The sequence below is a fragment of the Colletotrichum siamense genome, assembly GCF_013390195.1.
Source record: "Colletotrichum siamense strain Cg363 chromosome Unknown KSG_Cg363_contig07, whole genome shotgun sequence".
In the NCBI taxonomy this organism is placed as follows: Eukaryota; Fungi; Ascomycota; class Sordariomycetes; order Glomerellales; family Glomerellaceae; genus Colletotrichum; species Colletotrichum siamense.
The window spans coordinates 101,345-124,077 of NW_023501020.1; the positions used below are offsets into that span (position 1 = coordinate 101,345).

Sequence of the window (22,733 nt, forward strand, 5' to 3'; positions counted from 1 at the left end):
GCAACGCAGGCGTGAACAATGTGACAAAATGAGATGCTTTACTAAAAATATGAGACAGGCGTTGCCCTGCCGGGTATTTGAGCAACACGAATGACTACGATGATTTGGCCTCCCCGTTCTCTATCGGTTTCTTCGCTTCGCCGTTGGAGTGCACCGCGCCATTCGGAACAGTGCCGTTCGCCTTTACAGATCCGTTCAACTTGACGGGCGATGTTTGCGGCTTGTTCGCCTCCGTGATGAGCAGAACGATGTAAGCAACGATGCCAACGATCGCCGCGAAATCCAAGCTGTGGACGAACCACCAAAAGTGCTGCGTACCCAAGGCGCACGCCGCGTATTCAAACTTCCAACTCCAAGTCTCCTCGTCAAACCAGGCGCTGAGGAGTCCCGCATTACCGCCGAAGTCGCCCATCATGCTCCTGACCGTGATCTCTCTCAGTCCCGGCGCACCAGGGGCCCCGACAGCTCCCCGGCCCTTGGCGGTCGGCCAGCGTTCAACCTCCCACCTTCTGTCGCTGAGCTCGCCTTGCGTCTGATTGATGTAGTGGTACGTGTCACAACCCTCGTGATCGTGGCCGTTAAGGATAACGCCCCGACGACCTCTCCCGTTACCAGGGGCATCAGGGTTGCCGCTCATGCCAAGGAGGCCCTCCAAAAAGCCCTTGCTAGCGTCGTAGGAAAGTAGGTTCTGCTCCTTGACACCCCCACCGTCGTGCTCGCCGTGGAAATCGAAGAAGGGCGAGTCAACGCAGACGCCTTCGGGCTTGTACAGCGGGATGTGGGTCAGGATCACGGTGAAGTGGCCGTTGTACTCGACAGCTGCCGAGGTCTCAATGATGGAGTTGATGAAGGCGTAGGTTTGATCCTGCAGAGAGGTGTCCTTCGCAGGGGTGTCTAAGTTCATGTCGTTCAAGACGATCACGCGGATCTCGGGAGGTAGCCGGTCGGAGTCGGGGTTTTTCTCGTCGTCCACCACAGTAGCATTGAGATTGGGGTCTTCGATAGGAAGCTCGAAGCGCAGTTCGTAGTTTGCCTTGCCAAATAGGCGTTCGAAACGTCCAAAGCGGTCCTGGTTGATGTCGCCAGCATAGCCGATGTCGTGGTTGCCAGCGACGTTGATGACACGTCGCGACCATACCGAAGACGGCTCGCCAGACGGAGAGAGGTAGTCGGCGAGCTCATACTCCATAGACGGGTATGCAGCTACATCGTCCGGGACACGCTCGGTGCCTCGCATAACGCGGTCCCAGTACCTGCGGCCACGGCTCCGGAATTCTTCTATGCCAATCCATTGGCTACCCAGGAGGTCGCCAAGCACAGTAACATGGGTAGGGCGAGTCCACCATTGTACGGTTCGGTAGATGTGGGCAAGGTAGAAGTCGTTGCCGAATATGTCTATCCGCTTGCGGAGGGACTCGAGCTCGTTGAAGACGTCCTCGAGGAAGATGTCGATTACATCGTGTAGCGACTGGCGGACGCGTTGCCGCAGCGAGTTTGGTGCCTTGAATGTCACTTGGGACCACCAGCTCCTCGCGTGAGGGAAGGCAGGACCAGGAATCCTTCGGATGGCGGTGTCACCCTCGAGTTGAGGGTCGCCCAGCGCAAGGAGTCTGAAAGGAGCGGGTCGGGAGTCTGTCGATCGGAGGGGGATCGGCAAAGGGAGGTGGTGTCGCGCAGCTTCGATGAAGGCAGCCTTGCTGTCGAGCTCGACGTCGCTGCTGCTGCTGCTGCCGGTACTCGGGGCGACTGGGAACGCGCAGCCGAGGAAGACGGGATACAGATAGAGGTAGAGGGTCGAGACTACCGCCAGCGGGATGATCAGGCGGAGGCCATGGCGGAGGATGGCCACGAGGGACATGTGGCTGGCAGCATCAGCAGAGGTCGGCGGCGACTCTGCAGCTGTGGTTGTGACGGTCCCCCTATTTCGTGGGTTCTGATGTCGTGTTGTTTTCTGGAAGAGGAAGAGAGAGAAAAAAAAAAAAGTGAAACCCAGAGCTCCTTCGACTTTCGACACTGGATGTCTGGAAAAGGGGTCCAAATGGGTACAGTGACGCCTGCCCAATGATCTCACTGTGTCTGGGGCTGTTCAGTGGGGCCATGCAGGTCCCTGTCCGCTGTATTTTTCTAGCGATCGCGGTCCAGACCACCGACGTCATCTGTCTCGACACTGTGCTGAGCTGCTTGCATTTAGACTCGAGGTTTGTCTTAGTCCACTTGACCACTTTCACGTGAGGTTATGAAAACAGCTCGCAGGCTGCAAAACTTCCTTGCTGCAATGACTGAGACTGTCAAATAGGCTTATTACGCATTTAAGCCTGGTCAGCGAAATCGCGGTGCTCATGCGATCACTTGTTGTTCATTCCTCCGAAGAAACGTGCGGCTGTGTACCTCAAATGCCAGACAAGCTATTTGTGTTGCTATCCATGACAAAAATTCAGTTTTCTCTATTCTGATGATGTCTTGGAAACTTGTGGGCTGCAATGAAGTCTACCTTCATGATTCTAGCTGTAAGTGTCCTTGAGACGACCTCAGATCGGTCATAGTAAAATGATGGCGGCGGGCGGGCCAGCTATATTTACTACACGTACGTGAATTGAGAGCCACTGAGAAAATGCGGCCGCGCATGTTTAACCAACATTGGCGCATGTGAACGCGGCTTATAAGGGTCAATATCTTCTACTATCGGTGGCTTCAGATCGCCATAAATAGTAGTTGCGGCTATGTTCATGACTATCACTGGCTGGAAAGGCTGTAGGAGTGGAGGGTGGCTGCTGACCACCTTATCGTCGAGAGCTGGCGTCAAGTTCTCAACGCCATTCCCCAAATGACTGCATCGTGTTGGTGTCACCATCAAGATTACTGGCTAAGATATCCTTTTCTGAGGTGTCTTACATGCCATTATGGTTTCGTGTGGTAGCACAAATCAACCTGTGTAGAAAGCAACCAGAATAACATTGTCAAGGAACTGCTGATATCCTCTCCAGCATGCGAGGCACACTCAAGCGCCCGCAGCTATGGTCGCTACCCGGTCACATAATATGACAGCCTGATCATCCAAAGGGGCTTCCACCTGCTTGAAGAAACTTGGTAAAAACCTGCAGCCTGATCATTAAATTCAAGAGAATGCCGCCAACTTTTGCGCTCACTGCCTTATTTCTCGTCGATATTTCATTCAATTGACAGATATTTTTCCTCATTCTCTGAGTCTGTTTCAAACTCGTATCCAATCTTGTGGGAAACGCGTATTTCGGATCAGGACGCCATCATGTCGCCTGACTGGCTAGCCCAATGCTATGAATGGCCAGACGAATTGCAGCCGAACTCAGACATAGGCGGAATTGGGGTGCGTATGACACTTTCAACATCTATCTACTTTTGGAAACTATTCGGACTAATGTTTCGGTGTCTCTCCAGGTCTTGATTGGTTTTATGGGAACCTCGGGACTTGTGATTCTACTTGTCATCATCCACTACGTCGTTGCTTTCGACCCATCCACAGACCCTTTTTCCAGAGAAGACGGTAGCTCCGCTATGGATGATGGTGGTGATGAAGGATGGAAAACCAATAGCGTTGACCGGATCATTGTGGATCTATTCATGACGATGCGCAATTGGCTTGAGATCAGAACCCGACGCAAATTGAGAGACATTTTAACAAAGGTGAGCTGTCTGACATTTTATCTTCGATTTAGTATTACACAGCTTGGCGCTAATGTTAATTCAGGCTATACTGACACTTTGTGATATTCAACTCTTGACCGGTCTCGGCATACTAGTAAGCGGGTACATGAATCTCTTTCAGAACGCTATATCCGCATACCATTGGAAACTTCTCGTTTATCTGGTTTGGTTCTCGAATCTCACACACGTCTGTTGTTTGACGGTTATTCGCGGCTATCTCAATCAGCATCGGTGGGAGCGAATCTGGAGAGTGATACTCATGTTCGTCCTTTGGGCCGGCCTTCTATCCGCCTTCGTACCTACTTTGTCGATCGACTGGAGCAAGAACGATTCCCTCCGCCTGGGGGCTACAAACGCTCGCTGCTTTTTTGACAGGAGATTAAGCAGAGATATAATTCTCTCAAGAATATGCACACTGCAAGGGAATCGGCCCGAGTCCAATTCAACTTTCGAGGAGTGTCTGAAACACAAATCAATCCCCAATAATGACACAATCCATAACACAGACAAGTCGCTGGCCGCTCTCATTAGCATGGTCTTGGTGTTTATCACGTTCTTTATGCGCCTGCTAAAGATTACCCATTCGTGCTCGAATCGTATCAAGACGATATTCCGAACAACACCAAGAAAGTGGCTTATGAGAAGAATTACGAAAACATTGAATAATAATTACGAGAATTATGGAATTATACAAAGAGGTCAAAAGCTTCTGCTCTTTCAAATCACTCTCTACTACGGGCTCAAAATCCATTTCGACTTTCTTTCGTCTGGCTTCGTTGACGTAAGTTTACAATCGTCCATATGCTCATTGATGGATAGTATGCTGACAATCATGATGCTGTGCAGATCCTCACTTTGATGATTTCTGGTGCTTGGGGAACTTTACGACTTGTGATTGATCGTTCTTCAATCAAGGTTGACGAAGATGTTTGGGGATTCGGTCAGATTTTGGCAGTGTTTTTACTTATTGGGCCCCTTGTTGCATTGGTCACGCCCCTCCTGAAGATCATCAGACCAAAGAAGGCAGTCATGCCGTCAGAAAACCGGTCCTGGGTGTCATTGCATACACAAGGGACACAAGAAGCAGAGAGAAACCCTGAGTCGCCAGATACTCTGATGAACGAGACAGTATTAGAGCCACCCGCCTCGGATTCTCTAATTGAAACCTCGACTAGGCGAGATATTCCTAGTAGTGGAATCATAGGAGACCCCGAACCAAACCGCCACGGAGAGGGATGCTTTGCTAGAGAAGGTTTTGAGCTTCCACTTTGGAACTCTTCAACGGAATCGGTGCAAAATCGGGCGTACATGTCAGAGACGAACCCAGCTTTTCCCCAGGTTGACGCGAAGAAAAATGCCGGTTACCCATTGCAACACCTCGTTTTGAGCCATTTGTCAGATCATGGCCTTTCAACCCCTGAACAAGTTAAGAATCGACTGGACAACTATTTCACGAACTGTAGGTGGATTAGGCGAGTTGTTTTACTAACGGCATGTCAGTTGTTGGTGCTGTCAGTAGGCTACGTTTATTTTGAAGTAAGCATTGACAGTCTTGTCGGATTACTATCATTCATCGCCCTTCCGATGATGTTGTTTGGGCCTTCGTCAAGCTGCTTTTATTACGTGGCTCTTGGCTTACGACTAAGGGAAGACCACTTCATCAAAAAGGATATTTTGTCGTTCCCTGCACTCTTCTGGATTATCAGTTCGCTCCAAATATTTGAGATCATTTTTTTCGCACCTCCGTGTGCGTCGGTGGCACAGATTGGAATCATAATTATTCTGTCGTTATACTTCCTTATTTATTTCGGCTGCCAGAGGATAGGCCGGCATGTCTGGCTGCATAGAGACTAAGGTGGCTTGATAGAAGACAGGGTTAGGTTCGCGGTTGGCCATGTGGTAAGACCACATCCACTTGCAGCTGGTCTTGGCTGGAGATAATCCGCCAGTTTTCATTTTATAGTAGTTGGTAGAAAATATTCCTAAAATCGTCCCTACTATTGCTGCCGATGAGTTTAGCTATCTAGGTGAATATTTTCAGCTCACAGGATAGACCACTACCTGCTTTGTTGAAGGGCGTTTCACTTTATTTCATCACCATTATTACCGCTGCTGTTGTTTTCAGCATCGCGGTCGTCATGGTTTTCGCCGTGTTTGTACTTGTCGTTACCGTTGTCCTGTTATTCATATGCAGTCGAATAGCAAGCACCACCGTCACATCATTAAATTTGTAGGTGTGCACGAAGAAACTCTGGGCCTATAGATACAGAAACCATAGGTGATCTCTTCAATTTATTCAACGTCTTTCTTATGCAAGATTACAGTCTTGAGATGGGACCATGCTTTCTCACAACACCCAGTGATGCAGGTGTAATGTCGGCAATCGAATTACATCCGCAAAGTTGCATACACCTCTTGAACTCGTCGTATATGATGTCCAAGACCCTGCTCACACCTGTCTCGCCGTCATACTATTCGCGAGTTAGTTGACATTGCTGCGCTTCAACGTTAGGGATTGACTTACACCCAGCCCCCAAATAACCGGCCGTCCGATCCAAACGCAGTCGGCACCGAGAGCCACCGCCTTGAAGACATCTGTCCCGCTACGGATGCCGCCATCGATGTGAATCGGGATCCTTCCCTTCGCCGCCTTGACACAATGAGGAAGCACGTCGATCGTGGCCGGGGTCTCATCAAGTTGTCGACCGCCATGGTTGCTCACAATAACGCCGTCACACTTATACTGGACAGCCAGCTCCACGTCCTCGGGTGTCAGAACGCCCTTGATCCAAATTTGCAGCTTTGTCACGCTCCTCAGCCAGGGGATCTCCTTAGCCCATGAATGGGAGTTGGAGTTGATGACGTCAAACCCGGCCTCGTGCGTGGTAGCCCGGATCATCTCAGAAGTCCTCTCAAGCATGGGCAGGGAAAGGCCCTCGGGCACGCGGAACTGATTGCGAGGTTCGTTGTACCGGACGCCTAGCACCGGGCTGTCTGCCGTCAAGAAGATGGCTACACATCCAGCCTTCTCAGCGCGCCTGATGATGCGGAGTTGCGCTTCACGGTCTCTCATGCTGTAGAGCTGCATGACGTGCTTCAGTGGACCAACTCCCAGCCCGGCCTCACGGATTTCCTCAACGGAATAGTTGGCGAACGAAGAGACGCCCATGTGCACCTTGCGTTTGGCGCATGCTCTGCTGGTTGCGAGCTCGCCGTCGGGATGGGCCATTGCTTGGATGCCCGCGGGCGAAACGGAAAGCGGGAAATCGATCTTTTGGCCAAAGACCGTGGTACTGGTATCGACTTCGGAAACATCGACGAGAACGCGAGGGAGCACTCGGTACTTGGAGTATGCTGTGGTGTTCTCTTTGACCGTGATCTGACCCGTTGAGCCGGCATCGTAGAATTCTAGTGATGTGGATGTTAGTTACTGCACATGTTGGGGTCGGATGCAGACCCCTCACCTCGGGCGGATGAGGAGAGCTTCTTTGAAGCAGCTTTCCTGACGTCGTCGACGTTGAGAACTAACTCTTCAGTTTGATCAGTCATATTGACGCCGTTGAAAATTGGTGATAATGCTATTCAAATTCTAGTATAGATTGAGTCTTCGGTGACGGAGGGGGGTTTAAGTCTACGAGGCATGTTCCCCATTCCCCAACTTCTTATCAATGCAGGTTGCCATTTGCCTATCGTTGACCGCATCAAGCCCGATGTCGCTGGCACGAATCATTGTTAGTCAGTTTGCCCCATTAGATTATATTATCATTATCGACATGCAGTGCTGTTATCGTTAGGGCCGGGCCAGCTGCAAGCCAAGTAAGCTTGATTGTCAGTTATGGTGTCGTAGGGCGCGATTGACGCACGGCGACAGACATGAATGGCGGGCAGAATTTCTGAACAGCGGAACACTCCTACTGCAGCATGGTCGACAGCGCCCTTTCGCGTATGCTGCTGTCAGATTTAACGACGCAGCATCTTCTTCGTCGAGCTGGAAACCCCTCAGTCTCGAACCTAAAGACTTCCATCGCTGGAGGGTTGCCGAGAGTGGACTGCAATTCATCAATATGCTGACGCCGAGGCCAAATTGCCATGAATGAATCATCAATCGTCTTCCATTAGCTGCTTGGCCTCAATGAGGTCAGCATGTAGTATATGTATGCCGTATGCGGTACCCCAACGCCGTGCAACAATGCAGAAAACCAGTCCTAATCATGCATCAGAGCCCATGCCCTCTTCCTCCTCAACGTCCTCGTCCAGACTAGGTACGTCGACGACGAATTCGGGCTCGTCGACATCGAAGGAGAAGGCGACGGTGCAATTATCGCGCAATCCCTTAGCAACCGGGGTGTCGTTGTCCTTGACCTTGATGTTCTTCCATCCTTGTGTCAGGTCGTTCGCATTCACAGGCAGGGCGTAGGCAAGCTCCACGTCGCCATCTGGCAGGGGCGTCGTTTCGGGAGAGGTGTGGTTGATGGTAAGGCCGTCGGGGAATCGGTCGCGCAGGATCTCAAGCAGCGATGTGGTGATATCGGAGAAGGTTTGTTGACTGTCGACGAACAGCAAGATGGTGTGGGTGCCGTACTTGAAGCGCACCGAGTAGAAGGTATCGTCGACTTTCTGTACCTACAAAGAAGAGTTAGCTGCGAATGGAAGGTGGGGTGCGTTTCGTCACTCCAAGGTGCCTTTCATACCATTTTGACAAGTTGCAGCTGACTTCTAGAGAGATTTCTCGGTGATTGGATTTTGGAAAGCTCAGCCTTGCAGCAATTGGAGGTCGCAGACGTCATGGAATAGGTCCTCTTTGGTTGAAGGTGGCGGGCGAGAATTTCAGGCGGCGACTGCTGCAGCTACAGCAGGCAGGCGCGATCCTCGGCGGGAGCTACGGGCCATAGAGCCTAGCGCGGGGCACCTTTCTGATGCGCGACCACGTGATGCCAGCTGAGAAGGCCCCCGTCAAGCCGTCCGCCAGGTCATCCCGCCCCGGGGGACCCTTCCCCGAGAAATCAGTTCCTGGTGGTCCAAGCTCCTTCCGGGTCTGACGCCGATTTGTTTTGCGCCCGAGCAGCCGGAGCTTTCTTCTGATCGTCACAACTACAAGTTACAACCACAACGACCAGGGCACTCTGACCTCACCCATCCCGACCGACAACTTCCCCAATTACCACCGACAATGGCCGCACGTCGCCAGACCATGGCTGAGTACTTCAGCCTGGAGCCCGCCGAGTCCCGCCTCTCCATCCCGACACCAGCACGCATACCCCTCGCCGGCATGGTCGGTTTCGGCATTGGGACAGCCTTGGGTATTGCGCAAGGAGGACAGACGGCCTCGCTGCGTTTCCGCGCCGAGCACGCACACAAGATGCCCACCACCACCACCGGCTGGTACCTCTACCACAAAAGCAAGAACTATCACACCATTCACGGCGGCTTTCGCGAAGGCCTACGCATGGGCGCAAGGCTCAGCTTTTGGACCATCATGGCATTCGGCCTCGAGAGCACCGTCGACAGATACCGCGGCAGTACAGACCTCATTAGCACCGTGCTTGCCAGTCTGACGGTAGCCGGAGGCTTCAGTCTCGTCAGTATGTCACGCCAGTCCTGCTTCCCAATCCACGATGGCATGTTTGCTGATGCTGTAATCTTCAAGATCGCTTCTCTCTGCCCACTGCAGCTCGCACGGCACGTTACGGCCTACTTTTTGGAGTGCTGTACGGCGGCATGCAGGATATTGTCGGCTTCGCCCGTGGCCGTCCTATCGGATACGTCGAGTTCCTTCGCAAGCGCTTCGGGTCCACGAAGGCAGCTAAAGTAGAGGAACCACAGCATCCCTAAACTACAGCCGTCGACTGGCAGACAATGCGACTCTGCACACTTCGACATTCAGTGGAAGTAGCTGCACGCTCACTTCCATCCATGCCCACTACCTGGTCATAGGACGTTCTGATGTCGCACGCATCGGATATGATGCTTTAGCTGGCCATTGCCCCGCCTACGTTCTACCCAATCAACCCCACTCTGAAGCGCGCGAGCTGCGCATTGCTGGAGGTAAACCTCTGATGATGCCTCGCTATTTATGGTCAGCATCTATGGGTACGAGTTATGATGAGAAATCTGGGTCAGATACTTCACGAGAAGCGAGAAGGCGAGCTAGTGTGACGAGCAAGAAACAGATTCCGCCGAGGACGATACGCTTGGTAAGGCGTCGAGCGATGGCGGAGAAAGGCGCCGTCACTGCTGAACATGACATCGTTTCTCAGCCCATACGGAGTAATCAAGCGGATCGAGGGAGCGAAGCTGAAACCACATCCAAAGTGTCCTCTACAGGAAATGCCGTGGAAGGATACAAATACAACACTACATCAACCGAGCCATTCTGCACACCAGATGAGTCCCATGACCGAATTGGGAATTGCTGGCGCGAGAGCGAGTATAGATGGGGCCTTGCTCTCGCTTCCATCTCGAGGAGGGCAAATGGATCCGACTTGGCGCATGGCGAATTGTGGTCGAAGACGGCGGCAGCATCAGGTGCTTTGACTAATTCAAGACTCACGAGGTCGAAATGGTGTAGCCGTCAGCACCAAGTGTACACAACGCGGAATAGTCATCGTATGAGCATTCGGAGCCGAACACCTCAGAATGCCCGCAGAACATGAGACGAACATTCTAGAGTAATGATCTACATTCGTCTCACAGCCTCACACAGCCACAACTCTCGTCACTCTCCAAGATTCCACCGACTCAACATCTGACGTGTCCACGTGAACCACGTGAACCACGCATCGCCACTGCCTCCGATCTCGTCACTTCCCGCCCCTCGTTCGCCGATGCGCCGACGCGCCGCTGATCAAGGGTCCATCCCGATCCGATCTTCCGGAAGCGGCTACCACCGGGCAGATACCGACCCCAATGACACAAAATAACCCACGTGATAAAGTGCCAATCTCTCCCCCGAGATAAGCAGCGCCGCACACGGGCTGGGCGGGAACCTGCTAGTCCCATCTCGCGCGCAGGACATACATCATTGTCTGCTTCCTTCGTAGATAACGCTGCGGCTCAGTCCTCGAGGAAGGGAAGGAGCGAGTTTAAGGGTGGCTCGCGTCCGTGGGTTGCGGCACGACCGCATCGGCCGGGAGATAAAGGATCAATAGACTTGGAATCTTTGTATAATACCCTCCCCACCCCTCTGCTTAATTGGTGATATCGTGTGTTGTCTCTGTTTTGAGAATCCCTCAGGTTTGAACGTTCAATTCCAAGTCGTCATCATTATTCAGCCCGTCGCCTTACTCATCCGCCGCGGCGCGTTAGCATCCTGTTTTACATCCTCGGCGGGCGTCCCTAAACACCGCGATGGCCCGGCCATTGCACAGCTTGTGCCTCCGCAGCGCAAGGACATCGATTTCCTGCGCGTCCATAAGCCGAGACCGCGTCGTTGCTAGGAAGAGAACCATCACTCGCATCAGTGTGCTGCCACTACTCACGACGCCAAACAGACATCGACAGTGGATCATGTATTCAACGTCTACCACAATGGCGAGGAGGAATATCCACTCGTCCACGAAGAGGTCGTCGTCGACGGAGCAGGTGCTACTTACACCCATCGAGTCGGCACCACAAACGGCGCTGGCCCCCTTGTCGGTGCTGCCCCTTTACATGATCATCCGCTCACTCCTCACCACGACAATCTCGTCGTCGCCCATCCTGCTGCCGCCTTCATTGTGGGTCATGTCGGTGCTCGCCAACACGACGAACCCGATACTCAACCCGGACAAGAATCCGCTGCTGCGGTTCTTCCTTAAGCACACGTTCTATGCCCAATTCTGCGCGGGAGAGAACCCGGTGGAGGTGAAGCAGACCACCAACAAGCTCAAGGACATTGGATTCACAGGGGTCATCCTGGGCTACGCCAGAGAAGTCGTCCTCGACGATGCACAGACCAAGGATTTGGCGTCATGTGGTGAGGGCGAGATGGCAGAGGAATGCATCCGCGATGAGATTATCCCCTGGGCCGAGGGGACCCTGGAGACGGTCAGGCTGGCCCAGCGGGGTGATTTCGTTGCTCTCAAGTAAAGTCATGTCTTCATTGTCGGGCTGTCTCACAGCTGCTAATGCCACCACAGGTTCACAGGTGCAGGCCGGCAGGCGCTGTACTCCCTCGCAGAACGTCTCCCTCCCTCGGCCGCCCTGGCCGACTCAATCGACTCCATCTGCTCTCTCGCTTCAGAGCGCGGCGTCCGTCTCTTGTTTGATGCCGAACAAACGGCGCTTCAGCCCGGTATCGACATATGGACCGTTGAGTATATGCGCAAGTACAATACTTCTCCTGGCAATGCCGTCATCTACGGCACTTACCAGGCATACCTCAAGTCTACGCCTCAGACGCTCCGGCGCCATCTAATGATCGCCCGTGGTGGGGGTTTTACGTTGGGGGTGAAGCTGGTGCGTGGCGCCTACATCAATTCTGACCCCAGGCACTTTATCCACGACACCAAAGCGGACACCGATGCCGCATACGATGGCATTGCCGAGTGTCTCCTGAAGAGGCAGTGGGGCGAGATCTTGAGGGGAGACTCGCAGATGCCACCCGTCTGCTTGGTGCTCGCCTCGCACAATGCCAAGTCAGTAAGGAAAGCGCGAGCCATATGCGATGCTGGCGAGGCCAGGATTCAGATGGCATTCGCACAACTCCAGGGCATGGCAGACGAGGTGAGCTGCGAGCTTGTGTCGAAGAAGCCGGGGCACCAAGATGCGAAGGCGCGGGGTGTAGACGCATACAAGTATCTCGTCTGGGGATCGACTGGAGAATGCATGAAATACCTGCTGCGGCGGGCACACGAGAACCGCGATGCCGTGGAAAGGACGCGGGATGGGCGAGACGCAATGTGGAGCGAGCTTTTGAGGAGGTTCAAGGGCGTGATTGGGGTCTCGGTATGAAGAGTTGGAGCCCCTGTTGACGGGAGGAGTTGGCGCTTGGGGGCATGATTAGCTTGCAGTATTGTACAACAGCAAATGATGACGACTTACGAACACGACATCAGCAAACAGCTGAGGTATCTCGCGAAAGCATGCGATGGACCGCCGCGGTCACTTTACGCAGTGCGCAAGGCCATGGCGCCCAGCACGAGGGTCTCTAGCTCCTCCTTACGCTCCGCCTCGTCCTTGATAGCGTCGAGCCAGGGGAGACCGTTGAGCTTGTAGTACTTGCGCACCTTTGCCCAGTCTGTGGACGTAGCAATATTCTCGTCGGTGAAGGGAACAGGCGTGCCCTGGAAGTGTTCCTTCATGTGCTTCTCGACATCCTCGGCGGACTGGGACTTTGACTCGGCAGAGGTGGGGGAAACGATTTTGACAGCAATGACGTCTTTGGACGTGGGGCTGATGCCGTAGCGGCGGTATGCTTCGGCTATCTGGGAAGAGTTAGTTGGTGTGAAGCGATGTGCCAAAGGTATGTGTTGCGCATACGTTGTTTGCAGAGCTGAGAGAGGCGACAAGCTCGGAGTGAACGTTGGGGGTCTTGAGGCTGCCATCGACCTTTGCAGTGACGGCCTTGAAGGCTGCGGCGAGGATGTGGGTTCGGGAGACGGCCTGTAGGATCACGATGTCGGTGTCAGTGGCGGGCTGTCAGGTTTCTGTCTGGATCGAGACAAGAATGTGACATACCACCGAGGCGTCGACTAGGGCGTACTCGAAGTCGGCATTGCGTGCCAGCAGCTGCGAGTGCAGGAAGGCGGCATTCTGGACATCCTTGAAGAAGGCAACGTGCAGGGCATGATCGGCGGGCACGTGATCGATGGGGACGGTCTCGATGATGGACATGATGGCGGACTATCTGTGTAGTGAGTGCGAGACGTCGGGTATTCGGAGGTCAGGTAGCTGAAGGATGTAAACGAGGGTGGTTGTCTGTCTGTCGTGGCGAGCGAGAGGGGGATTGAGTTGTGGAAGGTAACTGGCGATGAAACTATCGCGGGGTCGAAAATAAGAAAAAATAGAATTGAATTTTTGGCACGCAGCAAGGAAGGAGCGTCCAATCTTTCCTGCCTTCCCCCTAGCAAAATGGTAGGTAGGTAGGTATTACGTACCTATCGGCGAATAGACTTGGGCGGTGCTGTCAGCGTCCTGTGCTTCCGTTTCTTGGAGGGGCATGGCGGGGTCACGACACGACACCGCACCTGACGGGAGCACCACCACCTCACTCATACACTGCACTGCAACAGTCAACACGCGTCCAGGGTAATGTTGGACGTGAACAGGTCGGGTCGCTGAGGGAGTGGGCACGGCACGGCGGACAGGCCCGCTTTTCCCGCCAGCTGGTTAAAGTTGCCGCCAGCGGTTGCAACTGAAGCTTCCATCATCTGCCGCAAGTCATGATGTTGATCTTGCATACCTAGTTACTTTGCCCAGCTAGCACTCCAAGTAAACTCAAGGTAAGGTAAGGTAGGGTAGGGTAGGGTTGGGTGGGTAGCTGCTCGTGTCTCGGCCGAGGTTGAGAGAAACCCGGATGAAGCTTCACAAGCCTCGTCTAGACACCCGTACGCCGGGTAAAAGACAATAAAGTCTGTTAAAGATCCGACTCTTTGGGGCAGCATCCTTGCACATCGTAGGTTTAAGATAATCTTCACTTGCGCCCAAACCTACGCGGGAAACCCACCCAGACCAGCTTCCGCAATTACCTTACCTGTGCTAGGCACGCAGCTCCCAGGTGGCACGGCGCGTCATCTTGGGTCTCGATTCAGCCCTGTTTGGGAATCGATGGTCCTCAGAGTTTATCTGACGGGACGAGATCGTGGGGTGCCTATCCGTAACGGGAACCTGGGGTTGCCATTTTGACCCTTTGCCGACATGCAATCACTGTGAATGGAACCTCGCACTCGTTAATCATCAGTCTCCCTTCCAGAAAGCCTTCCAGGAAGCCTTCCATGGTGCATCTTCATGTGCATTGCATCCATCTCACCACACCAGTCAGATTGGCTCCCGGAACCCCTCTGGCTATTGGAGCATCCCCCGAGTGCGAGCATGCCGCGTATTATTTCCGGCTTTTTGTCTTTTGTGTCTGCAATCTCCATGTTTGGACCCCCAACTCGGACACAGAAGCTCAGAGACAGGCAGGGAAACAGCAGCAGCAGCAGCAACGGGCGAGGGTTCAGACGGACCAACCTCTCACGAAGTTTACGAGGCGTGCGACAGCCTTGAAATGACGCGGCAACTCGTGGATAGTCAGAAGCCGCGTTTCTAATATTGAATAAGCTGCCCGTCCCCGCGATTCAGCCTCCAATCGTTGGGATAAACGTCGTCGTGTACCTGTCTCTTGGCAGAACCTGACAACCCAAGTCGGCGAACCTACACACAGACGCCCTCGACAAAGCAAATACCAGAATAGAATCCCGGCAGCTGATCTTGTCTTGTCTTGTCTGGTCTGGTCTGGTCTGGTCAGACTAGACTTGCCAGGTCAGGCAGGCTGATGAGTGGCCAGCTCGGTAAATGCATGTGGGATACATGAGTCCTCTGTTGCGAGGTCTACCAACATGAATGCGAATAAGAATCCCAGACAACGGGAATGCGTCGTCCATGTTGAACAAGTCCCTGACGGCCCAGCCTTGCCTCGCCTTGCACTTGTTTCAATGTTTCAATAACTCAATCCGGCAAGATGGACCAGGACTTAAAAATATGCGGCCATGAGTCGCTAACCCGATGGAATTGCCGTGGGCTTAGATGGCCGGTACAGGGCATTGCCGGAACGTTCGCGGCGTGGGGGATGAGGCACTAACAAAGGAGCTTCGAAGGGCTCGACCACGCAGTCGATCCGGCTTAGACGCAGTGCCCCTCCCGCTGGAGAGACATTTCGCTTGCAACCAGAGACACTCTAACCTTGAGCTAGAACATTGGAACCCTTGGGGAGGAGGAGGCGTGTGAGGGTGTTCTTTCTTTGCTGCCACGGGGTTCTTTGAGAGAGGATGACGCCCCCCAACGCCTCCGATGGCTGGCGGCGTTGGTTTTGGAAATGACATGGCGTCGATTTCTTGAGTTTCGGGCAACAACAAGCGCAACACCAACTGTGGCCAATCTGGCTCCCGTCGGCTGCAAGATGGATGGATGGCCGGTGCCAGATGTGAAGGATGATATCGATCTCAGCCTATCTCTTAGTGGAAGGTAAGGAAGGTAGTCAGTTAGTTGCAGTTGGTCAAGGTTTAGTGCTGGCCATCCGTGACCAAGAATTACTCGCTTCCTTCACACCCTCACGGTGGTTGATGGACCAGCAGACTCGACCCAGAAGCGTCAGCTTCTACGGCCCAGCCCTGCTCGAGCCCGGGAACAGGAAGGATCGAGTCTCTCGTGTTTCTCGTTTCTTGCAGGTTGTTTGTAAAGGTGTCCGTAAGGGGTTCGTCGAGGCAAATGACAGGTTTCCGCCGTGTGTGAGGAGCTGAAGTGGCTGGGCCTGTATTAACCCCAGCAGCAGCAGCAAAGATGTCTGCCATTCTTTAACCTGACAACTTCGTCCTTCATCGAGATCCGTCTGGGCGTGGAGGACATTCTTCTAGTCAATCAGAGACAAAGTCCAGGACCCCCAGCTGACCTAGGCCTTCTAGACCCGGGCTTCGACTCAGCTGCATTCCACCAAGCAGCCCCCAGTGCGCATCGAAGGAGGTAGGTTAGCACCCGCACGCCCGCATCCCGACAGGCTGGGACTCGGTTGGCGTGTTCCCGCAGCCGCCGCGTGTTGCGTCCGTCTAGTGTGTGTTGCGTGCTGCGGTGTTGTCTACCTTGACTGACCAGGTGTTGGTTGAGTGTGTGAGTTGTAGGTGGAGTGGATTGGAGTGCCCGATTGCCGGGCTGCCCGCAGCCAGAGACACCTCACTGAAAAGACTCAACAGAGAGACAGCCCAGTGGATGCACCCACCACCCCTGGCGCGTGCCCGCTAAACCAGCGCAGGGCAGCCCGTCAGCCCTCTCTCCCGTCTCCCCCGGACGATTTGCAGCTCGGACCCCCTGCCATCGGAGCGCCTTACTTGGCGTGCTGGCGTGCCTGGGCCCCATACCTAAGGTAGCGTCCCCCCACCCCCCTTGACAGGCACTGGACCTCCCGTCACACATGCAGCGACAGCAGCACCAACAGCAGCAGCTCCCCTAAAAACGCGGCAACCTCCATCTCTCTGCGGAAAACCCCGTCGCGATACCACCGAGCGACCACCGAGAGTCTGCATTGCCGTCGTCTTGTCCCTGCGCCTGCGATTGTTCTTTTTGTTTGTATGCGGCCTCCTTTCGCCAGACCTCGCGACTCTCCTCTCGAAACGAGACCATGCCCGGTCGCCCGCCCAAGCGACCGGCGGAAGCTGGCGATCCTGCCACCACCGACGCCGACACTGCTGCTGCCGCCGCCGCTGTTGCTGCTGGTCATGGCAAGGTGAAGCTGCCGCGTCTCGACAAGGGCGGCCAGGAGGACTTCTCCTCCGTCGTCAAGAACCGTCTGTCGTCTTACACGAGGACCGGCCAGGCCTGCGATAGATGCAAGGTGAGTCCACATGTTCTGTCCTGTCCTTTGCCAGACAAGCGTCGAGCCGTCAAACCGTCCCGTGCTGACGACCTACACCACAGGTCAGAAAGATCCGCTGCGATGCCCTCCCCGAAGGATGCTCCCACTGCGTCAACCAGAATCTCGACTGCTTCGTCACCGATCGCGTCACCGGCCGAACCGAACGTCGAGGGTACCTGCAGGAACTCGAGCGGGAAAAGACCGACATGATGAACCACATACGCGACCTCGAGAAGCTCCTCGAGAACAACGGCATCGAAGTCAAGCCCTGGACCTGGGCCCCCTACGGTATGGCCTACCCTCCACCAGGCGTCACCTACGATCATATGGGCAATGCCGTCGAGGACCCGGCCGAGAAGGATGCCTGGACAAAGGTCGGCTCCGTCTGGGTCAAGAATTACAACTTCAAGCCGCCCGCGAGTCGCTCCTTTCCCCGGTCATCACTCGAGTCGCGTCCTGTTCACAACCACATTGGCGTAGGTGGCGACAGCGCCCTTCTCAGCTCCATCAAGGGCACACGTCTGTCCATCCTCGGCACTACGATAGACGTCACCTCCTTCGACGCCCCTGATATGGACAAGCCCGTCCCCGATGCCAAGATCTCCCAGCCGCTCTACAACAAGTCCCTCCAGTCCTTCCTGCAGTCATGTATGAACATCAACCCGCCCGTCAATATCGAACTACCCTCGCGAAGCGACGCATTTACGTACTCGGAGTGGTATTTCCTCATGATCTGGCCATTCCTGCCCGTCCTTCACAAGCCGACTTTCATGAATATAGTGGGTCGAACCCTTCCTCTGCCTACCTGTGCTTGCTGCTGACCATCCCTTCAAGCTGACTCGCATGTACGACGAACCCGACTTCGAGCCAGAGGTTCCCGATCTAGTCATGGTGCACATGGTCTTTGCCACAATCTACTTCCAGTACGGCGTGAGGAACTGGGAGCAGCAGGAGAGCCGTTCCCAGCTGAATGAGCTGTCTAACAAACACTACCACTTCGCTCTGAGCAAAATGTACGACTTGGCCTCGGCGCAGTCTGTCGCTGCCGTGCAAGCCATGGCCATGATTTCTGCTCACAGCCGCGCCTTCCCAAAGCCTGGATGCGGCTCTATGGTCACCAACTTTGCCTTCCACTGTGCCATTGACCTCAACCTGCACCGCGCTGCCAAGGCGCCGGGTGAGACGACAAATCTGGAAAACGAGATCCGCAAGCGCACTTGGTGGACTATTCTGACCGTGTACGTTACCCTGAACGGGCGCCTCGGACGGCCTATGCCCATCAATGTGGAGGAGTATGATGTCGACTTCCCCGAGCCCATTGCGGACGAGGCGCTGACACCAGAGGGCGTCGACACTTCCGTGACAACGCCCTGCAATTACCACGTCGGTTTGGCTGGATTCAAGATCGTCCCTCTCTTCATGGAGATGTACTCCAACATCTACAGCGTAAAGCGTGATCCGAAGAACTACGCCGACGTCGTAAATGCGTTGGAGGAGCAGCTTCAACTGTGGAAGGACAGCCTACCAGAAAACCTCCAACTCAACCTTGCCGGCCAGACAGAACACGAAGGCAAGATGTACGCACTATACATACAGATGTATGCGCTCGAGTTCCGTCTTTGTTTGCGTCATCCATCTGTGGCCATGACAAGCGACCGCAAGATGCTCCTGGAGAATGCCCGAATCTGCGAGGAGACAGCGGCGCACATGCTCAAGGCCACCAAATGCATTCTGAAGCTGAAATCCTTGGATACGACGTGGTATCAAATCGCGGTCTATGGCGCCGCCATCTTCACAACTTTGGTCGCCCACTGGGAAAGGAGGTTCGAGACGACTCCTAACCAGATCGCCAACATTCGCTCTGACATGAGAGACTGGATGGAAATTATCAACGCCACAGTATCACTAATCGGTGAGTAGTGTCACTGCCCATTAGGAAAATCGTGACTAACTCAACTCTAGGAACGGGATCTGGCATCAGCAACGAAATCAATCTCATCATTGAGAGAACAATCAGTTGGATCGAGCACGACTCCAAGCAAAAGGAAGGATCGCTGCCTCAAACGATTAAGCCCGACCCGGCAGACTCGTCACCGTTCCAGCTTTCGGCACAGCCGCAGTCTACACAGGCCTTGGCCGCGAGCGCTGCCGAGACAGCTGCGAAGGCGTTCTACGCAGAATCGGCCAACCAGAACGGAAACACGCCGTACCCGTCCCTGGCATACGCCGAGCAGCCCGGAAACAATAGTCTGGCTGCCAATGCCGCTTTTGAGGCGAACAACGCCTACTCTTATACGGCTGCAGTGCAGGCGACCGGGGCGGCAGACGAGACCTCGGCTGAGACCAACCCCTTGATTGCGTTTGCTTCACAGGCAACTCAACATGTGGCTGACCCGACCGGCTCCGCTGCCGCTGCCGAGCTTCTGTGGCGACAATCCGCATCTCAGGGCAATACCTGGCACGACTGGACCGCTGCGATGGCCGACAGCCAAGACAGGTATAGCGCCAACGCCCTCTTGACGTTGGGCGGCGGTCCTAGGGACCCGAACGCAGTGTCAGAAGCGGCTACTGTGGCCGAAATGGCCGCTGTCACAGCCGCGCCGGTAGGTCAGTGGCCACTTCTCCTCTTCGATGGCCCGGGAGGTGGTGGTGGCCAATGAGTTTTCAGTTTCTAGTGTCATGATTCAAGCAGCGTGTTCTTTTCATGTCATAGAGCAATGCTAGGCGTTCATCGGGGCTATCATTTAGGGATGGGTTGCTGTGGTTCAGCAACAGGAAAAGGCACCAGGCATGGAAGGGAACACAGGCCGAACGGTTCGGTTGTTCAATCGGGACGAAAGAGCCCGCTGCAATTTGCAATGATCAAGGCTGGCGTTTTTGGGCCGGGCCAGCCTCAAGGCATGGCGTCGCTTTAGCAATATACCTGCCACGTTGTGGGCTTTTGAAGCTTTCAACTGCCTGTTTCTTGTGACTTGGATGTTGTCTCTACTTCCCATTACATGGTCTGCGCGTCAGAGGTTTTTTCTAACCATAGAAAATATCTATCCCCAGGGGAGTTTGTGAATTGAAGGCAGAGGCGGACCTTCAACTAATAGAACCAAGCCGTATTTTCTATCTTCTGACCACAGATATCCCGGGGGGAAAGCCCTTCCCCTAGAAACCAGCAGGAATCTGCACCCCAAAAGCCTGCGCAAAGACATCACCGCAAGTATACCCCTCCGCCGGCATCTGCCCGAGCACGAAGAACGTGTAAAACAGCCCAAACAAGCAATTACTCGCCGCCGCAAAGCTCGTATGTCCCGGCGCCAGGTTCCTCACAAACACGCTCGGCGAGAACCTCGCCGCGACGCCCTTGGCGCCCTCGACGCTGCTCGCGGGGTCGCCCACCCCGTTCAGCACGACAATCTTGCCCTGCGTCCTGACAGGCTCGCTGGAGACGTCTGGGAACCTGTTGGCCGGGTCGATTTTCCACTTGGAGCAGACGAGGCGCCAGTCCGCGAAGATGGGCGCCACGCTGGGCGCGGCGGCGACCATGCTTTTGAGGTAGGCCTTGAAGTCGTTGGTGTTCTTGATGTGCTGTGACTCGTCGATGCAGACGCCGGAGAGGATGCCCTCGAAGGGTGCTTCTTCTGTTAGGAGGGGGAGCGGGGCAGGCGGGACGGTCAGGGAGGATGATACTGCGCCGGCGATGGCTGGCCCTGCTGTCCCGTTTTCGACTTCTGCGAAGACGCCCGCGAGGACGGGGAACCAGCCGGGGGCGTGGAGGGTGGTGGTCGTGAAGGTGTGGAGGGCGGACCAGTCGAATTTGTAGTCGGAGCCCGGGATGCTGAGGGGCTTGGATCTGAGCTTTGCCTCGAGGGCGGTGTAGCGCGCGCGGAGCGCGGCTGTGGTTTTTGAGGTGTTTGCAAACGCGCATATTCCGGGGGCGGAGTTGAGGCATGTGTAGAAGAATGCTTCGAGGCCGCGTTCCGCATCTTGTATTTGGGAGGGTTGGGCTTGGGTTACGGTGTACGCGAGCGATGAGGGTGTCGGACCTTGTGTGCGCGCTTCAGTAAATCATGTTCATGACGTCTGCAAAGGAGGACTTATTGTCAAAGAGGAACTTGTCCACGGCCTCTGGGTATAGCTGGGCGATCGTCTGTCCGAGGTGGGCGCCGGACGAGATACCCCAGAAGCCCATCTTGGTGCGGTTCTCCGCCTTCATGACGGTGTAGTGATCGACGGCGTTGGCGTACGTCCCCATGAACCGGCCGATGTCCTCGCCGTTCTTCTTGCACTTCTTCCCAAACTCCTCGGCGCGCTTCTCGCGGAGAGAGAATGCGGCATCGTCAGCTCCGAGGAGAGGAGGCTCGGAGAGGGCGAATTGTTTGCGGTCGTCTTCGGTGGCAAAGCAGCGGAAGGAGGATGTAGTCCATCCCCAGCCGCGATAGTCTTGGGTTTCTGTCAATATGTGGTTTGTGAGACTGCCAGGGTATGGCGGGCTTACCGATGGCGAGAAGATCATATCCTGCGAATAAAGGGGCGTAGTCTTCTCCGAACCGGACGAGGAAGTTGGTCGACGAGGAACTCCAGCCTCCCAGGGCGACGTGAACTGCGCCTTGGTGAGGGGTGCCCCCTGGAGCAGCAACGTAGGGAAGTTTGACGATGGCAAGGTCGACAGTTGGCTGGCCGCACTTCCCCTTGACCTTCTTTGGTTTGCGAGGGTCATCAATCTTTGCGTGAACCTGTTGGATGTGAGTCGAGAGGGTAGTACAAGAGAGGTAAGGAAAGGGGGCTTTACTTTCAACCGCGCACACTTGAAGACAGAGTAACAGTCATGCCATTCAAGTTCGTTATTCGGTTTGATAACGGCGAAAAGGGTGGGGTCGATGGCATGGTGCGGGTTCTGGGCCTGAACAGCAAGAGTCATGAAAGAGCCCAAGAGGCCGATAGCAGCAAGGAAAGGTCCCATGTTGATGAGGCTAGAAAGAACGCAGTGGTTGTGAAATTACATCAAGACGTGCACTGGTCGAGGTTTCCGTCACTTATACCGTTGGATCTTGGAGATAGCAACATACGCTTATACATATTCTCTCAATCTCCGCATGAAAGCCATATAATTCCAAGAGAATCAAGCATCTTAGAATTGATGATAGTGAGAGTTAGCAGGACTTGGCAAGCAAATCAGACTGGGGACGACGGTGCAACGGCTTTTACATCACCAGGTTTGCACGTGGATGGTAGTCTCTACAATCACCAAGGGAGCATTCATGGCTTGAATAGCAACTCATGGGTCAACGTGAGCCGTCGGTGTTTGGTTGAAACAGGCCTAGCGTCACTTTCTTCCATATCTCTCCGTCCTCATGTCAACTTGGGGCTGAATCATCTGGTATTCAGAATGCGGCTGAGGAAGCGCCACATCACCTGGCTAGTCGTTATACTTGGACCAAAATGATTGAGAGCGGGGAGAGACGAAGTAAGGAACATAAACGACGGACGGCAGAGAAAGACGGCAGTAGAGACGACGCCGCCGCCGCCAGTAGAGGTG

The 22,733-nt window shown here is 54.5% G+C and overlaps 8 protein-coding genes across 8 annotated transcripts; 4 read left to right on the top strand and 4 right to left on the bottom strand.

The window, feature by feature from the left end:
* Positions 1–94: 94 nt before the first annotated feature.
* TED1 lies at positions 95–1,858 on the bottom strand (the record flags this gene model as incomplete). Its single annotated transcript, XM_036642210.1, has 1 exon — positions 95–1,858. The coding sequence occupies one exon, from the start codon at positions 1,856–1,858 to the stop codon at positions 95–97; it is 1,764 nt and encodes a 587-aa protein (XP_036491528.1).
* Positions 1,859–3,429: 1,571 nt separating this feature from the next.
* CGCS363_v010362 (uncharacterized protein) lies at positions 3,430–4,540 on the top strand (the record flags this gene model as incomplete). Its single annotated transcript, XM_036642211.1, has 2 exons — positions 3,430–3,660; positions 3,725–4,540. 2 exons carry the CDS (start codon positions 3,430–3,432, stop codon positions 4,538–4,540), a joined length of 1,047 nt encoding a protein of 348 aa, XP_036491952.1.
* A 1,459-nt stretch (positions 4,541–5,999) lies between these two features.
* Positions 6,000–7,230, bottom strand: FUB8-0 (Oxidase FUB9; the record flags this gene model as incomplete). The annotated part of the gene is made up of 3 exons (XM_036642212.1): positions 6,000–6,152; positions 6,206–7,089; positions 7,146–7,230. 3 exons carry the CDS (start codon positions 7,228–7,230, stop codon positions 6,000–6,002), a joined length of 1,122 nt encoding a protein of 373 aa, XP_036491527.1.
* Positions 7,231–8,851: 1,621 nt separating this feature from the next.
* CGCS363_v010364 (uncharacterized protein) lies at positions 8,852–9,513 on the top strand (the record flags this gene model as incomplete). The annotated part of the gene is made up of 2 exons (XM_036642213.1): positions 8,852–9,263; positions 9,329–9,513. The coding sequence occupies 2 exons, from the start codon at positions 8,852–8,854 to the stop codon at positions 9,511–9,513; spliced, it is 597 nt and encodes a 198-aa protein (XP_036491531.1).
* A 1,695-nt stretch (positions 9,514–11,208) lies between these two features.
* CGCS363_v010365 (putative proline dehydrogenase) lies at positions 11,209–12,612 on the top strand (the record flags this gene model as incomplete). Its single annotated transcript, XM_036642214.1, has 2 exons — positions 11,209–11,744; positions 11,799–12,612. 2 exons carry the CDS (start codon positions 11,209–11,211, stop codon positions 12,610–12,612), a joined length of 1,350 nt encoding a protein of 449 aa, XP_036491532.1.
* Positions 12,613–12,767: 155 nt separating this feature from the next.
* On the bottom strand, positions 12,768–13,494 carry CGI121 (EKC/KEOPS complex subunit CGI121; the record flags this gene model as incomplete). Its single annotated transcript, XM_036642215.1, has 3 exons — positions 12,768–13,085; positions 13,141–13,263; positions 13,339–13,494. 3 exons carry the CDS (start codon positions 13,492–13,494, stop codon positions 12,768–12,770), a joined length of 597 nt encoding a protein of 198 aa, XP_036491529.1.
* A 3,478-nt stretch (positions 13,495–16,972) lies between these two features.
* Positions 16,973–19,866, top strand: ASG1-0 (Activator of stress genes 1; the record flags this gene model as incomplete). Its single annotated transcript, XM_036642216.1, has 4 exons — positions 16,973–17,185; positions 17,269–17,985; positions 18,041–19,118; positions 19,169–19,866. 4 exons carry the CDS (start codon positions 16,973–16,975, stop codon positions 19,864–19,866), a joined length of 2,706 nt encoding a protein of 901 aa, XP_036491530.1.
* Positions 19,867–20,359: 493 nt separating this feature from the next.
* Positions 20,360–22,157, bottom strand: CGCS363_v010368 (uncharacterized protein; the record flags this gene model as incomplete). The annotated part of the gene is made up of 4 exons (XM_036642217.1): positions 20,360–21,240; positions 21,374–21,637; positions 21,693–21,930; positions 21,987–22,157. The coding sequence occupies 4 exons, from the start codon at positions 22,155–22,157 to the stop codon at positions 20,360–20,362; spliced, it is 1,554 nt and encodes a 517-aa protein (XP_036492004.1).
* Positions 22,158–22,733: the final 576 nt, after the last annotated feature.